Source organism: Spea bombifrons, chromosome 12 (assembly GCF_027358695.1).
Source record: "Spea bombifrons isolate aSpeBom1 chromosome 12, aSpeBom1.2.pri, whole genome shotgun sequence".
Taxonomy (NCBI): domain Eukaryota; kingdom Metazoa; phylum Chordata; class Amphibia; order Anura; family Pelobatidae; genus Spea; species Spea bombifrons.
Genome location: NC_071098.1, coordinates 2333000 through 2351481, shown reverse-complemented (window position 1 = coordinate 2351481; position 18482 = coordinate 2333000). Strand labels below are relative to the sequence as shown.

The window sequence follows — 18482 nt, the reverse complement described above, 5'->3', positions numbered from 1 at the left end:
CTGATTATTATAAAAAAACCCCGATCAATGGGAAGGGGACATCACTCCAATTAACGAAAACAAAGATCATAGTAACACAATGTCGCTCGGTAAATCTGCGGCTTTGTGGCTCCGCTCGCACCTCTTCCTCTGTAATGTAGTATAGTTCACAGTCCCTATTGTCATCACAAATAGCCCGGCTTTTAGATAATCAGGTACCAAAAGAATACGGATCATCGCCGGCTTCAGATGAAAGCGAATGCACCTGCTATTCTAAATTCTATTTCCTCTAATCAGAGAAGGCTTTGGAATTTCGGAGATTATTGAAGTCTTTTCAATCTCAGGTCAGATGGGGGGGGGCTTCCCACTCTTTGAAAAAGGGATATTCTTTTTAACCCTTAAAGTGCCACACGGGACAGCAAAGCAATGCTCTCTGATATGTTGAACACTTGATTGCACTAGAAGGGTTAAATGTGAGACCAAGTGACAAGCAGAATGCATATAAATTGCAACAGACTAGAGAAATTCCATTATAATGCTACAATTGGGATTTTTAGCTACAACTACTTGCATGTTACTGCTGATAGAAGGTCGTAGTTAATTGCGTTTGCCTTTAGAATTACGTTTTGTTATATGATGTTGGGACGACTTTCCATCAAGGTCAACTCAACGGAAGTCAAGCAAGATTGATCGTAAGAGTGGACACTCTGTCCTGTGAGTCTACCGGTCACCCAAGTGAGAGGTCAAGTTGGCCATTGAGTTGCGGAGCCCTTTTAAGCTCCATGGAGTTCTTGTCCAGTTTGGCTTCCCATCAAGAGATGATGGCGTCCAGTTGAAATACTTTTTTAAAACCAACTCAACTTACATTTCTGTGAATAGACGCGTTTTATCATCTCAACATGCTCTTGGCAGTTGAGTGGACTTTACCTATAGTTGAGTAGGCAGTTGAGTTCATTCTAGTGAAGAAAATCTGTGGAGTTAACCAGGGAGACTTGAGACATCATGAATATTTATAAAGTTGACCTAGGTACGTATGATGAAGGCCACTCACGTGAGTAACTTCTGCAAGAGGAGCTGAGCAAGTCCTGCATAATGCATCAGTTGAAAGTTGTGATTTCTTAAATCTCATGTCGCTGATTTAACCAACATTTTACTTTATTGAGGGTGGTAGATAAGTGGAACGGCCTCCTGGCATTGGGTAGGCATACGGCTCCTGAATCTAAGACAAGACCAACAACTGATTTAGGTTTGAGTCTCTACAGCAGGAGAAACAGGCGACTAGACGGGGGCCGAATGGGGCCGATCTGCGGTATGTTCTAGATTCCATCACACTATATGGCCATATATTGCTTCGTCCGCCACTACTCCAACGAACCCTAATCATTAATATTTCAGCGGGAACCCAGGAACCTGAATATGTATGCCTGTTATGCTTGTTACGGTGCGCTCCCCTCTCTCTATGTTGTTTTAACGCCTGCCGCCTGAAGAGAACTCAATCGGAGCGCGCTTCTCCCACCTTCAAATTAAATCAGATGGAAATCAACGTTCGCCTGGTTTGTCCTAATTTCTTTAAGAGAGAAATGTTCTCCATTGAAGCTCGTTCTCGGGATTGATGGATTGTTTCAAATTGCTCTCCATTCCATCCGTGAAACCCGAAAGGCAGCGGAATTCTGTGAATATTCAATGAATAACGTTATGGATTATCTGACAAATAGTCCAATAAATGAACCAAAATTTTAGATAAAAAAAACATGAACAAATTAACCACGGGAAATAGAACCCAGACTGTTGTATTGAGCCCGTCAAACTTTTTTGACGTAAATTGCTCCTTGTGGCATTTTTTTAAATTCTGTGTTATTATGTATCATTATTTTTTAAACAAATGCTTTATAGAGAGTGTTAAAAGGGTTCTCGTATGATTTGGGGGATATTAATGTATAATGGTTGTGATGAGGTAACACAACGAGGAGGTACTGCTCATCAGACAATTCATTCGGTTGCTTTATAATCAGCCTCCCAGCAGAAGTGGTAGAGGCTAATACAGGGTATTAAACATGCATGGTATAGGCCAGGTGCGTCCAACCTGCGGCCCTCCAGCTGCTGCAGGACTACATCTCCCATACTGCTCTTTCAGCTAAGGGGCTGGCTGAGGAGGATGGGAGATGTAGTCCTGCAGAAGCTGGAGGGCCGCAGGTTGGACACCCCTGGGATAGGCAGGGGTGGAAGATGTCGTATCATGGGTTACGCGGCCCAAGGGCGCTAGGGTCACTCCTGGGCCGGAAACCCCACTGTGGCTTTTTTAGGGGGTAAAAGCAATTTCGCCCCCCCCAAAAAACCATATTTTATGGAATTCCTTTTGTCTCAGAAGTCTGAGAACTTTGAATATTTCACTTTGTGATCTGATTAGTATTCAGTAGAATCCCCTAAAATATCTCTGAGAGTTTCTAAATTTAGTAACCCTAATATATTATGCTCCCTGAATATATTATGACATGACATAATTCCCATGCATGTAAATGCTGTAAAATTATGAGATCATGAGTGATGATGTCACCCGAAGGCTGGAACCAAAAAGGTTTTTTCTCTATTGACCTGCTAGCAAAAACCAGTGCAAAAAATAGAGTCTGGGGTGGAATGACTGCCCCACTCGCTAAAACTTCCCTCCCCACAGGTGGGCAAATCAAGGGAAGAGAGGAACAAGCCCAGACCTGAGCCTCGCAGACCCCCCGCACCCGTGTTCTCCCGATTACATCATTTTCTATAAATTAAAATGCTCCGTATTGTGCCCCTGGGATGGGTGATACATGCAGTGCGGGCAGTTACTGGGGTATTAGATAAACGCTGTGTCAGGTTTCTTCTTCTTAGATTTAAATCTTCTGTGGTGAGAAGGGGTGCATAGGGTGGCAGAGAGTGGCAGGTGCAGGGGGTTCGGGGGGCAGAATGTGCAGGGAGTGCATATGGTGGCAGAGGGTGGGAGGGGTGCCAGGGAGTGCAGGAGTTGGCAGGGGGCGCAGAGGGTGGCAGTTACAGGGGGTGCAGAGGATGGCAGGGGGTGGCAGAAGGGGCAAGGGATGGAAGGGGGTCGCAAGTGCAGGGGTGGCAGGGGCTCTGCTGATCACTGTGAGGGGCCACGTGTAGTAGAGGCACATAATGCCGGAGTCCGTGCCTCATACCCAGGCTGCAGAGCGGCAGGATTGTCACAGATGCCCCTATAACAGGCTGCAGAGCAGTGACAGTTGCCCCCGTGGCAGGTGCCCCCGGCAGAGCTCAGCCAATGGTAGGCGGGGGGCGGGCTCTGTGCTCCGTGCTCGGTGTTCGGTACTCGGTGAGTGAGACCCCGCAGCCTGCGCAGCCTCCAGCCCACAGCGGACACACCATGCGGGGGGCTCGGGCTCCTCTCTGCCCCGGACTCTGTTGCCTGCTCGGCCCGGCGCTCAGCCTTCTGCTCTGCATCACAGGTAACGGGGAACCGGGGAGACCGCACCGGAGGGGAGGGGGGGAGACACAACCCTACCGGGGAGACTGCGCCCCGATACACCGCACCCGGGAAACTGCACTCCCACAGCTTCACCTCACATAGATAACCCCGCGCCAACCACCGCCCGCCCGGGGACCCTACTGCACCCCAGCATTTACCCTCCAGAAACACATACTACCCCGGGAATCACTTCTCCCCCGGGACCAGTACACAGTAACTCCTGCCCCCCTCCTTAGGACTTTACTCATGTCTCTGCACCTCACTCACCCTGCACCTCACTCCCTCACACCCTGCACCTCACTCCCCCTCTCCATGCACCTCACTGCCTCTCACCCTGCACCTCACTCCCCCTCACCCTGCACCTCACTGCCCCTCACCCTGCACCTCACTCCCCCTCACCATGCACCTCACTCCCTCTCACCCTGCACCCCACTCCCTCTCACCCTGCACCTCACTCCCCCTCACAATGCACCTCACTGCCCCTCACCCTGCACCTCACTGCCCCTCACCCTGCACCTCATTCCCTCTCACCCTGCACCTCACTGCCCCTCACCCTGCACTTCACTGCCCCTCACCCTGCACCTCACTCCCTCTCACCCTGCACCTCACTGTCCCTCACTCTGCACCTCACTCTTCTCACCCTGCACCTCACTCCCTCTCACTCTGCATCTATCTCTGTCTCTCTGCACATCTACCTGTCTGCTGCACCCACATGTATTTTCCTTAACACCCCTTCCACCCTCCTGCCTCTCTTTGCTCCCAATTCCTTCCATTCATTATATATCTCTGTGGTGTTCATGGCACCCTCTAACCTGCCACCCCCATCTTCCTGCCCATCAACCAGCCCCTCTTATTTTCACTTCCCCTTCTAACCCCCCCTACCATCTCTCTTTGCAGTCCCTCTGTCACCCTCCCTTCCTCTCCCTGCTCTCCATCTCCCCCCTGCAATTATCACCTTCCCTCCCCTTGTTGTACCCCTGCAATCCTCCTGTCCTCCTCACTTGCTCTGCTCTGACACATTGCAGTTTATTGCAATATAAATGCAATTACCCCAGCCTGTACCTGCACGCATCCAATATACCCCCTCCAATATACCCCCTCCAATATACCCCCTCCAATATACCCCCTCCAATATACCCCCTCCAATATACCACTCCAATATACCCCCTCCAATATACCCCCTCCAATATACCCCCTCCAATATACCCCCTCCAATATACTCACTCCAATATACCCCCTCCAATATACCCCCTCCAATATACTCCCTCCAATATACCCCCTCCAATATACCCCCTCCAATATACCACTCCAATATACCACTCCAATATACACCCTCCAATATACCCCCTCCAATATACCCCCTCCAATATACCACTCCAATATACCCCCTCCAATATACCCCTCTGTCACTTTATCCTTTTCTTTGCATGTGGTTAACCCTTGCTTGGTAGACAAGCTTTTGCATTACAGAGCAGGGGAAGGTTTGATTTCACCTAAACCCATTGTATCTCCCCTATAGACTGCACCCCCCCCCCTTCTGGCTTCTGGGGAGGGTCCGAGGGTCATATTTCATATATATATATTTCCCAGTCCCGTTACTCACCTGTAGAAAAAAAAAGAAAACATGAACTGGTCATTGGGATAAACTCTGGATTCCAAAGGTGAAGGTTGTGCATGTTCGGGGGGGGGGTAAAACTGGGAATATAAACCAGATTAAGATCTGGAACATTTGGAACGGGGGACAGGTTAATGTATAATTCCTTGATGATGTAAAGAAGCATGTCACAGACCGAATGACGTCTAACAAAACTACTCATATTCTTACATATCCACAAACGTGTTACATACATGTGTTATTCTACATGCGTGACAGAGGATCTACACTGTCTTGGACTTTGGGACATGTGCAATAAAAAGCACCTGGGAACCAGAAAATATTTACAAAATCTAAATAGCGTTCTATGACCTCTGGGGAATATTTACAGAATTTTGGTGCAGTATATGAAAATATTATGATATAGACATATTGTTTTTGGTTACAATGTAACCTATGGTCACGGTCGGCTTTGTACGGGATATAAAAGATGAGATGTAATAAGAGGTGGGGATTTGGAGTGATTTCTCTCCAGGACAAACACTTGTGTGTTTCATTAAAAAAAAAAAAAATGTGGAGCACTCATAGGGTTAAAATTCCTTACTGATCATATAAATATATAGTCTTCTGCAGAGCTATATATTTATTATATTGGTATTTTCACCCAAGTTGTCAGTCTCCAGGTTTTCGCTTGGCAGGTGAGGCTGGAGGGAGGTTTTGTATTCAAGGAATGTCCTCCCGTGTAAGATCTCGACTACATGTTATTTCCATGAAAATGTCTCTTTAAAGGGTCTTGACCCTTATCAGATTAGTCAACGTTTAATGGAGAGACGCGCATGCATTCCGTTTGCTCCCATAGTATGAAACCTGTTGCTTCATTGGTAACCGGTTTAATATGTTGGCCATTATGCAGATATAAGGTGCTGTTTACTTGGCGTTATTGGGCTCGTGCTGCAGTGTAAGCTCTGCGTGTTTAATGAATCATACGGTGTTAATGAAGACCACGCTGTAACCGAGGACTGGGACGTGGACCGCGTGATAGATATCTATCTATATATCTGGTAGTCATTTTTAGGTCTCTTCAGGCTGACATCTTAGTTCCTTCTAGGGGCAGCCTGTCAAGGGTTGCAGTTGAAGGACAGAGCTGCACAGAAGGTTCTTGGCATATGGGACAGGGTCATAGGTGATGTCCTGCGCTGGCATCACTTACGCTTCGGGGGAGGGGGATCAAGCATGCACCACTTGCCCCATTAAAAGTTACAGCCCAGTTAAAGGATACCTGTGTCCTTCCCTGTAACCCAACCAGCGGGGAACCTGAGCTTGGGCAACCCTTAGTGATGCCCAAAATTTGGTGGCATTTATTTTAGATCCCTGCATGCATGAACCTTTGATCCTTTCCAGGCAATCTCTTATGCGTTTGTAATAAAACATCTTTAAAAAGTTACTCAATCCTTTCTAATTTATCTGAGAATAATTTATCTGCCAAATATATAATTTAAAAAGTGTTTCCAAAGAGAAAATTCCAAATTTAGTGGATCAGAAATGATCACTATATATGAATAGGAAAAGAGAGGCTATGTCAAATACAGCACTAGTCCCGAGAGAAGTGTTTGTCTATGACATTGGATGTATTTGTATATATATATATATATACATATAAGTTCTTGCAAGGACTTAGCGTAGGTCACATGATGTGATACAAAGCATATTTTTACATTTGTTGTTGAACTTGCTACAATGTGACAGTGATAAAGTCTGGTTTCTCATTCAACTTAGAACATGATGGCACTCATCTCCAGCAGGCATGGGCTAATTTCTGAGTGGCAGTAGCTCCCGCCAGCTCGGGGGCCATAGACGGTCGGCTTAGGGCAGCAGTTAGCAGTCTATTCACTAAATGTCAAGCTGAGTCAAGTGTAAGAATTTGAGTCTTGAAAATTGACTTTAGTGAATACAGCACCATTGGAGCCACTGGGTTGAGTTAGCCTCAGCTTCCATCATAACTCAACCCAATGAACGAAAAATTAGGGTCCATCTACCTAAAAAAGTCACCCTTTGTGGCTGAATACCCCAGACTGCTTTATCTGATAATATATTTTTGCAGACATTTCCGCTCCCTGGGTTCTAGCATCTATAACGGTATCCAAGCTACTCAGACCAAAAAATGCCATTTTTATTAAAATCCCATCTCAGAAATCCCATGATTTTCATTTATTAATATATTTCAATGAATATATTTACTTCTAGCTATTTAGCATCAGTAAAACCCTGGATAAATCCAACCAAAGGCCCTCAAGGAAACTACAATGAGGAGAATTCTTAATGGATCTAAAATATGGGGATAAATATATAAATTTGCTCTGAAATACATTCAGCAATAAATGGGGTGTTATTATATGCAGCTCCGCAGACGGGAATCTTTGATACCTAGATTTTTAATGCTCTGGAAAACAGATTTTAAGTGTGAAAATCCCAGCCGGATCATATGCTTTTTCTATATTTTTTTTTAATAATAGCAGATTTAATGTAATTACCAGACATCTGCTTTACTGCAATTTAAAGTCACCCACTTCCTTCTGATTTTTCCAGCACCATATGATATGTTAAAGAGGGGGCGTCGGAATAAATTATGTGACTTCTGTGCTGTGATTCAAAGAATTAAAAAAAAAAGAAAGAAAGAAAAATCAAGGAAGATCTGCAGCTCGCTGGGCTGAAAGTAAAAGTTATACTCGCTAAAATAAATGAGGTGCTATTTTACATTGCATTATATTCATAGCGCAGCGGCAGATTCCGTAGCGCTATTACCATAGGGGACGATAAAAATGAACAACTGTGTTAATATTGTCAATATACAAAAATTGACCCTAACCCTCCGTGAGTATTACTTATATGTTAATGTATGGTGCTAGCATGAAATACTGTACCATTAACCCATTAACTGCCCAATTCTTTATGGTGACTCCGGAACTGTCCCCAACACTCTAGGTGAAGTTTGATCAGATACCTCAGTCTGGCGGAACCCCCTCCGCCTTTCCTCTATTAATGCCCCTCACTACATGCTCTTTCACCGACTTTGATACTTTTTACATCTTTTTTGTTACTATCCCATGTGAATGCCTGTAGTATGTTCTACAGAAACATAGAACCTGCCGGCAGTTTGGCCCCCTTCTAGTCGCCCGTTTCTCCTGCTGTAAAGACTCAAACCTTAATCAGTCGTTGGTCTCGTCTTAGATTCAGGAGCCATTATATCTATCCCATGCGTGTTTAAATTCCCTCACTGTATTACCCTCTACCACTTCTGCTGGGAGGCTGTTCCATTTATCTACCACCCTCTCAGTAAAGTAAAACTTCCTTATATCATAACCAAGCCTTTGCCCCCCTATGTTGCCCTGTATGTAAATCTTCCATGGTTTTTTTTTCCGGTCACATCCCGTCCGAGAGGGCATAGTTATTTCAAGAGGCACCATCTGGTGTGGATGGAAAGAATGTCAGTATAAGATTGGAGATGAACATGCGTCCGGCGTGTATGCGAGTAAAGGCTTTATAGCCCCGTACAGCAAATATTTATTTCTGGCAACGATGGATGAGTCCTGTTTCCAGCTGTGCCTCGCACTGGCGCCTGCGTAGAGTTCTGCAGTACAGCGCGTTCCATTGTTTTACTCACAATCTATTTTATACACAGCAAAGAATATATTGCAAGCCATTTATTTGGTCTTTGATGCCATTAAAATACAATTGAGAGCCTGAACATAAATTTGGGCTCAGCCCAGACAGTCCGGCAGATTTCAGCCATGCCTTCTGGTCGTTACTTTCTATGATGTCATTACCTTGGTATTTATGTTATCATAAAACAACAATATTTTTCTAAAACAAATATACAAACATTGTAACAATGCGGATATTTATATCAATATTCGATGATTGCTAAAGCTAAAGGAGTCAGAGGCTTGGATGGAATTTGAGGATGCATTACTTTACTGGGAAGGTGGTAGATTAGCGGAGCAGCCTCCTAGCAGAGGTGGTAGAGGTTAATACAACGATCCCACCTTATGAATGGTTAAATTCCCTTGTTGTATTATCTTCTACCACTTCTTCTGGAAGCCTGTTCCATTTATCTACCACCATCCAATAGGAGTTGCCACCTTAGAAGTGCTGAAAGGCCAAACCTGGACATATTTTTGGATGGGGTATTCTCCTGTTCTTTAGAGCCTTTTAACTAAACTACTCCAACTGCCCATCGATAATCGATTATTGGCGATCAATACACAAAGCTGATCTTTTGAAAACATTGAGTTTTAGGCATCTTCTACTTTCTCCCATGGGGTAAAAAGGGTACTTTTTGGAGTCGCAGAAATTAAAACATAATAACGCATAAGTTCCGGGTCATCTATTAATGTTCACAGCTTTTAATCATTTACACAATGTGTTCAGGGATACCTGCTTCTCGTACAGGGCTGTGTACACTGCCAGCGCTCTATGAATATGTAGTATTAATTATCCATTAAACCCACACTTTGCCAGCTCTGCTCACATCCACGGCTCTCGCTGCCAGATGCACATTTATTAAGCTATGAGAATAGAGAGTCTGTGTCTCTGCCAGCACATTATCCGATTAACCCCTTCCCAGCTTCCAGCCTGCAAAGCGACGCTTAGCGCAATTACTAAACCCGCAGAGCATCTTACAAAGACTCCGCTGCGCATTCTGGAACACTGCTAAGTGTCCCGGATTATCACCGCTGTGACCACTGGAATCACAGAACCACCGCTAACGTATCATGTGACCTGATCGCCGTGCAGGTTAACGCTTTTAACCCCTTCATGACAATACTTTGTTTTTAATGGGTTTAAGGACAACCTATTGTCCTTAAGGGTTTAAATAGTTTAAAGGGGGGTCTTGGCAGGGAAGAGCTTATAAGTAGCTGCATCCCATGCACTTGTTGTGTGACGCACCTGTGACTAGGCAGGGATACTGTATCTCAGCCCTTTGTATCTGTTACCAGCGGCCGTTGTTTCATCTCAATGTACATCTGCAGAGTCGTGATTGTAGCCGTTCTTTGCATACGGTGTATAATTTAAAGCCCCTTTTGTCTACTCCACTTTCTCTGGCATCCCACAAACAGAGGGGAGAGATGGTTTCTCTGTGAAAGACTTTAGAACAACATCACAGACTGTTTGATGGCGGATCGGCCCCATTCGGCCCCTGTCTAGTCTCTCCATTTATCCTGCTGTATAGACTCAAACCTTAATCAGTCGTTGGTCTCGTCTTAGATTCAGGAGCCGTATGTCTATCCCATGCATGTTTAATACCCTCACTGTATTACCCTCTACCCCCTCTGCTGGGAGGCTGTTCCACCTATCTACCAGAATTCTACTTTGGAATTCTCCTTTAACCGAACTGAACATTTATGGAACATGTAGATCATTGCTGCGGGATACAATTTATAGTATGGGCATTCTCACTAAAAGGACCAATCTGGCCTTCCAAACAGACAGACTGCCTTAACTCAGGCACATTCTCTTTAGTTTAGACTGTCCCTCTCCCAACCCCTGATGCCCCCATTCCTCCCCCGATGCCCCTCTCTCGTCCCCTGATGTTTGCTGGGTATGAGGGGATCGCAGGGTTCTACAGCCCTAAAAGCCCCGATAATGTTTATAGAAACAGCAGGAAACGGATACACAAATAGCCCCGCCCACTCCACTAACCACACCCACTCAGGTGTCCCTTGCGCCATTGAAACCAGTGTGAGGTATGCTGGCATACAAGGTGTTAAGAGGTGCGTGGTTGGCCGGCCTCGAGCTGTGAATTGGAGAGCCCTCCCGCGCAGTTTGTGTTTTCTCGTTGTTTAGTGAAGAGCTCGGCGATTGTTGTAGAACCCGGTTCCTGTAGAGCCCTGCCAGACAGCCGCATCCACGCACTGATTACCTCCTTCTGTGATCGGGAAAATTGCCGTGAATTGCTTAACGTACTCGGGATACAAACATTTGAATCATCTCCTGCTTTCACCTACACAAAATCATTTTGTTTGTCTTGCTGCAATCCGGGGTATTGTCAAGTTAAGCAGCCTCCACATCAATGGCTGCACGGAGCCCCCGAGTCTTCAAAGGAGACCCAACTTTACCGTTAACCGTTTATACGTTTGCCATGTATTCATTTGGGTTTTTTTCTGCCTGCTATATCACGGCTGAAATCCCTGCTTGAATACAGGTGACTTCATTCGGAAAATATCTGTAACTACTGACAAGTCGCGGTTTCCATAGTGACCATTATTAGAGCCGTTCGGTTGTTGCCATTAGGGAGTCAATATGATAAAGTCTTTGTGATGGGCTATTAAAGGGTTAATATTTGAGAGTGCTGGGGTCCGTTGAAAAGAGACAGAGGGGCTTAGGATGGGAGACGTCCGCTAAGGAATGAGACATGCTGCATACCCAGAGTGTTGCACCAAAGCCGCCTGGTCTTCATTGGGAAGATCTGCAGGAGAGAATTTTTCTGGAAATGCCAGAAAATAAATTTGCGCGACCCGTCATAACGACGAAAAGGTCAGAGGGACGTCCCCTCGGGGAACGGAGCGGAAAGACAAAAGCCGTTTAAGCTGAGATTTTATCTGTGCGGAATCCGCTCCGAGGCGGTCATTTAGAGATCGACGCTCGGCGGTTATATTTCCGTTGACTTGAAACAAAAAAAGAGAGAGCTTCGTTTTGCAGTCACTGTCGCCCCTATAGTGATTGGGCCGCTGATTCTCTAACCCTTTGAATGGCGCAGGGGCCAGCGGGATACATGAACCTTGTGCTAAATGAGATTTAGATATAATAAGGAAATATGGATCTTTTCTAAATACTCCAAAAAGACTGAGAATTTTGGTCCCCCCCCTCTTTTTTTTTGCTAGGAGTCAGGTGGGCCATTGACTGAAGATAATGGGCTACTAGCAATATCGTGTCTTGCAATTTCACACACAGCCACTAGGGGAGCAACAGATTCTTTGTGCAGCAGTCTGCACCACTGATTCTTTTCTGCAGTCCCTACATGAGCTTTTGATGCAGCCTCTTCCGGTGATTGCGCGGCACTCGGTGTATCTCCCTAATATGTTTTTGACCAGTGGATTACTGGGCCGTTGGGCTGGTAAATGCCATCCCTTTCCCGGCATGTCTGATATTCTGCAGGAGAAAAGGAAATGATTATATGAACTAATATAAAAGACTCATCCAATGCCATTGATTTGCTTCTATCACTTTATATCACTCTAGAACCCCTCCGCTATGTGACACGGGGGTCACTGGTCAGGGGTGGATTAACCATGGGTTTGGTGATTTGGAGGCTCAGATGGGGGTCCAGTTGGTTCCTAGAGCCCTCCTCTTGCAGCTGGGTGGTCTCAGAGACAGACTCTATTACTGGTGTAGGAGTGGGCTTCCTACTTCCTGTCATGTGACAGGATAAGCCAATCAGAAGCTCCTTTTGTAGGCTTTTGTAGAATTCCACAGCCAGCAGCATGCAGTCACAGGAGCAGAGATACTCTGTGCTCAGATGTGTATGAGAAGCATGTGTGCGCGGACGCTTATGTGACAATGTGTATGACTGTGTGTAGCTTTGAATTTGTTTGAGGGTTTTACATTCTTGGGGTCTGGATATTAGGGAATAAGGGAAGGTAACAGTCAGCATCCCATGACCTACATTATAAATTCCATTACTCTCAGCCGACCAAATGCATATTAAAACCCCTTTGTGTTCCATCCCAGTCCCGGGGCTCTGGGGTTCTTTCCATTGGCAGCTGTTGACTTGCCCACTTTGGTCTTACAGCCCAGCTGTTCCCCTTCACCCCGGTCCTCTCTGTGTTTGTTTCTGGATGATCCGCACTAACGAGGCCTCTGACATTTGCTATCCGTGGACGGCGCGTTTTAATTTGCCTGTTGAAATGTCAGAGACGCTTGTAATTTGGCATCCCAAGCCACAAATTTGATCTAAGAAAGGAAATTATCCACCTTCTACTCAACGCATACATTGGACGTGATGGGTTAACCCGTTATGTCCAGCGTTGAGGAAGAGTATGTTATCCTGTAAATATTTGGGGTGAGCTGATTAATACAAATACAGAGCTAGAAAAACACACACATAGAACTGCGCATGAGAGAATGTTTTACAGAAGCGCAATAAAACAGTGAGTTTATTATAGGGCAATTAAGAAAATAACAAAATAAATAAAAGGCCTAATAAAAAATAAGAATAAAACTACACGGTCATAATTTATGGATGTATTATCTCCCTCCTCTTTTGTGTTATTATATAAAAATATTACTTTCTTTCCCAAAAATAATAATTAAAATAATTCTTTCATTTGATTTTTAAGCTCGGTAATTTTATTGGTTTTATGTACATACAGTTGAGATTACATATCAGCCATTTGTATGATTCTCGCTCTGTTATCTGAGCCCCGATCTGCTAAACACCCCGGCTCCTTATCATACTGCCTGTGGAGAACAACAGAATGACTCGGTCTTAATCACCTAGTCAGACACTCTGACTAATGGAAGTCTATGGAGGAACAGACTTCATTAGCATTGCCATAAAGCATCAGCTCAGTGCGGTGTTTGAGCTGAGAAAGTCACCCAAAATAATCACATGACTGACAGCAACGGCGGCCTCCTGGTCTGCAGATAAAGGGGGTTTATTGGAACAAAATAAGATAAAACCAGGTTTTGGAACACAACAATCATCAGATTTTGGGTAAAAAATAAATAAATAACAGATATTTTAAAGTGAGATTTTCCTGTTTTTAGTTACTTTCAGTTCATGTCATTGGATCTGTTGGTTTGACTCAAGCCCAAGGCATCCAACCAATGACATTCATTTCTGTATTTGTAGAGGTGGCATGTATCGGAATTTTTTATTGGCAGCCACGAGAATTTCAGGGTGAAACGCGCCAGATGTGCGTTGCTATATTAGGTCCAATGACCTTCTGGACAATGTGCCCTGTTTTCTAATGGGGATCTATATTTACGAGCCAACAAGATAATTGAGGTTGGACGTCCACTAGCCTATCTCAAGGGAGTCAATATTTCCAATGAGAAAGCAGCCACCATGATTATAAGCCAATAAACCAAGGTCAGACATCAGGACCCACCATCGGTGTAGGCTTTCCAGATTCACTGTTGTGACCTCCAGTGGATCTGCTGTTTTAATTTCCGCCAGAAAGATCTTGTGTGAATACCCTAAAAACCTTTAGTCTCCAGGGGTTCCTTGGGGAAATGGTTGGAAATTTATGCAATAAATGTAAGAATAATTTGTAAATAAAAGATTACGTTTGAAATTCCAATCAACAAAGGTAACCATCAGGCCAGATGTCAAGGATGTCCTCATGGACCCCTAGGGCGCTCCTCAGATGAGGGAATCGGAAGTATCTGTAAGAAGTGGGAATTTTCAGCCTAGGGGAATCCTGACCAGAGTGATGACCAAGACTTCCCAGTCTAGCCAGTTACGTCGTAGAAATCCAGTAGAAGCACCAAAATAAACCACAAAATAAAACAAAAAACCTGCTATGTTGTAAAGAGACCAGCAATACTGGAAACAGTTACATTGTTTCTTTTGTGTTTGTTTACATTCTATTGGATTGAGAAATATTATTCTTTGGAAAGGCTGTCCTTGAGACACATGCCTTATATTTGGATACAAGGATAGATAAGCCTCCCAGCAGAAGTGGTTTTAGCAAAGGAAATTTAAAGGTACATGGGATAGGCATACGGCTCCTGAATCTAAGACGAGACCAACAACTGATTAAGGTTTAAGTCAGACCAAATGGGGCCGGATGGGACCGATCTGTGGGCAGGTTCTGGGTTTATACATTAAGGAAAGGGAGATTCTTATAATACGGATTATGATTTCTTCCATGAGTGTATGATTCTGCAGACTAAAGCATCAGGGAAGGGGTTAACGTGGCTGCGTCGGTGATGGCACCGTACATTCACACCTCCACAATTGGTTCTGCGAGGCAGAATAGAAAGTCTGTGTGCAGTAGGCGCAGGTCACATTGAATTAAAGGGACGGGAAATTGGCTGCAGGGTGGATGCCAGAATGGGAAAAAAGCAATTTTCCCTCTGGAAATTCCTGATGGAATTACAAATCTGAAAGGCACTTCGCAAGATTGTATGTGGCGTTGTGTACGAGCGTGTCTGAGTGTGCGACCGCGTGGGGGATACGACGTCCCGTGAAAGCCGTAATGTGCAAGTATTAGGAAGATATATGGGGAGCTTTTATCCTTGGCTATTGCAGCCTTGGAGAATGGCACGTCTAACCTGAAGAGCTAACAATCTAATCTGGACTGACCAGCTGGTGCTCTACTGGCCATAAACATGAAGGAGAACTATCCCTGATTCTTATTCTTTTTTTACTTTTCACTTAAGCGACAACAATAAATACATAAGTTATTATGCAAGAGCTGCCATTTTGCTGCCCAGTCACATGGTTAACCCCCCCCTTGCCCTGAGATATCTGTGATAATAGTGTTACGGAGGGGCCTGCGCGGCTGGAAACAATCTCTAGCGCTAGAGGCTCATGCGCCGTCCATTAAAAGGACACGGGGAGAGAACAGGAAGCGGCTTCCAACTTCCTGTTTAGGCTGAAGGGAGACGATTTGGGAAACGCGATGAGTTTCAGTGTGTTTTATATATATATATATCATGGTATAGCTGGTATGAATAGAGGCTGTGAAAAAAGGAAATGTGTTTTTTTTTTTTTTTAACAAAACAATCATTCTCTCTCTATCTCCGTCTTTCAGTTTTTCCCTCACTCTCTTTTTCTCCCCCCCTCTCTTTCTCTCTCTCCCTCTCTCCCTCTCTCCCTCTCTCCCTCTCTCTCTATCTCCGTCTTTTAGTTTTTCCCTCTCTCTCTCTCTCTCCCTCTCTCTCTCTCTCTCCCCCCTCTCTCTCTCTCTCTCTCCCTCTCTCTCTCACGATAAAAGTCCTTGTCAAGTAAAATGCAATGCTTATGTACGAACCATAGTGAGCGCCGTGACAGGCGTGATTGCCGGCCACCTAGTGGGACACGTGAAAAATTAACATGAATAACTGTAAATACATCAGAAAGTACAAACGCCAGGGAGCTGCCTGTTCAAATTCCCATCATTGTATTAGCCTCTACCACTTCTGCTGGGAGGCTGTTCCACTTATCTACTCCATTATATAAGACAAGACCAAGGACTGATTAAGTTGAGTTCTTACAGCAGGAAAAACTAGATGGGGTCGAATGGGGCTGATATTATAAGAAGACTCACTTCCTAAAATGTAATTTTCCAACTAACATTATTGAGATTGTGAAACGCGTTGCCAAATGTTAAAAAACTATTTGCTGTACGGATGAAATGGTTAAAGGGTCCGAGAGGAGTGAATCATCTAAAAAGTATGTATTTCTATACATTTAAATGTATATTTATTCCAAGTGTGATTTCATCGTCGTCGAAACGCCAGCTTTTTCTATCCATTCATTTCATTCCCTCCTCTGGTTTTTCTTGGCATTTTTCTTTATACTTCTGACAAAGCAAACGTCTAAAATCTAAGTGATTGACGACCCCAGCCATCAGGATCAAAACCGGTAGTTTCTATGGTGATGGAAATATGTAGCAAGAGTTTGGGGTTTTAACTTTGGAGTCAGAAATAACAGAATAATTAACGGAAGTAACTGCTGGTCACAATAATCGCTAATTCCGCTTGGGTGAAAGTGGAGTCTGCAGTGTGTTCCACGTAGAGATTTACATGTAAAAAATCAGCATTTTAGCCCATTTCCCGCTGACTTTAAAACATCAAACCTCCCTCGTTCTTGAATGTCGAAAGGGGGCTAAGACAAGGTTAATACCCCGCTTACTGTCCGAGACCACCCCACTACAGGAGAATGTGTATCAAAGTACCCCTAACGCTCTGAGAGTGCTTTAATATAACAGCTGCCCTCCGCCTCAGTTGTTGAGCGATTGCTCTTGCTGCTGATTGGATGCTTGAAGCAGCCAGTCAGTGGCAGGATAGTGCTTCCATTGAAATCAATGGGAGTGCTTTCTGTGCATGCGCATGGGAGACCCCCGAGCCTCGGGGCAAATGGGACTTTTGAATCTCAGTTTATGATCCTCTCTCTCTCACTCTCTCTCTTGCACTCTCTCTCTCCAAATTACGGGATTCCAAAAGTTTTTTTTATTTTCTTGTGACATTGAAGTCTGTCTGTTATGTAACAAACTGTCTAATATTTTAACGCGGCTTCACAGGGGCCCGGCGCACGCTAAGTGATCAAAATAGAAACAAAAACAGATCCGACATTTCACAAACCTGAAGATTAATTTCTTTTTCAGTAGTTTGTTAAAATCCTGTAACTGAAATACAATGAACTTTACGAGCTGGCAGGAGGTACAAGAAGGACCAGTAACCTGCGGAGGATTCCCAGTTTAACGGAGCCAATGGAGGATTCCCAGTTTAATGGAGCCAATGCAGCCAATATATTCTGATGAGTCTCTGGAGAGACGGCCCGACCAGGGAGATACCTGGAGAACCCCTTCTCTTCCTCCATAGAGAGGCAATGATGGGGTGGAGTGTGACTGGTGAAGGTGATGGAGGACATGACCAGATGGTTGGGGCAGAAAAAGGTCTAGTCTCGGAGCCATATGCCTATTAGACGTGCAAATGACCGCTTCCGCTTACGCATCTTCTTTGCAATTTTATTTGCGTTTTTTAAGAATTTAAAGGTTTACCAGCCGTTAAAAATATCGTCCTAATGACAGAAAGAGTCCTCATGATTTGGGAGCAGGGAACAGAACTCGCATTTTCTTATTTTTATCAGACTTTCAAAATTGTGAAAAGAAAAAAAAACTAGAAAAGAAAGTTTTGCGATCGCCGGAGAAGTAAGCGGCACTTTCTTCCAAAAACACTCACTCAAGCCCTTGTTTCATTAACCCCCTTTCTCCTGCAGATGTGGTTCCTGCAACAAATAATTAAAACTATAATTATCAGTACTAATTCTACCTAATTAATCACAAGGCAACCGCCAAATCGACTTTCCCATTATTAGAAGATAAATTGTAACCACATCACAGAGATTATAATTAACACAACTTAATTAAAATCTCATATACACTCACCCTTCCCTAAAAAGGGACCTCGTTGGGTTCATTGAGTGTTTGGTTTGAGATTTGAGCGCTTGTCTGTCATTCGTGTCTTTTAACGAGAGAAGAAAGACAGAAAGTGGAGGTCCCTCTTCCATCGACTCACTAAGAAGAATGTTTTGTTGGATGGCTTTGACGATTGTTGTGTAGATACAATGTAACATCTTCGGTTAAAACAATTGCAATCATTTCCTTTAGACCCCCTTTTTGCGTTCCCATGGTAGCGTCAGAACATCTCCAGGCCCATAATTGAGATGCAAAGAACTCTGAAAATACAATAGGTAGTTTGGGGGCTTCTTTTGGTCCAAGT

General features: G+C 44.4%; 1 protein-coding gene across 1 annotated transcript in view; it reads left to right on the top strand.

The window, feature by feature from the left end:
* Positions 1-3306: 3306 nt before the first annotated feature.
* The window catches only part of LOC128469790 (opioid-binding protein/cell adhesion molecule homolog), a 170015-nt gene continuing 154839 nt past the window's right edge, over positions 3307-18482 (top strand). The window contains 1 exon segment of the mRNA XM_053451587.1: positions 3307-3437. Coding sequence (XP_053307562.1) covers positions 3356-3437 — 82 coding nt within the window. The 5' untranslated portion in view covers positions 3307-3355.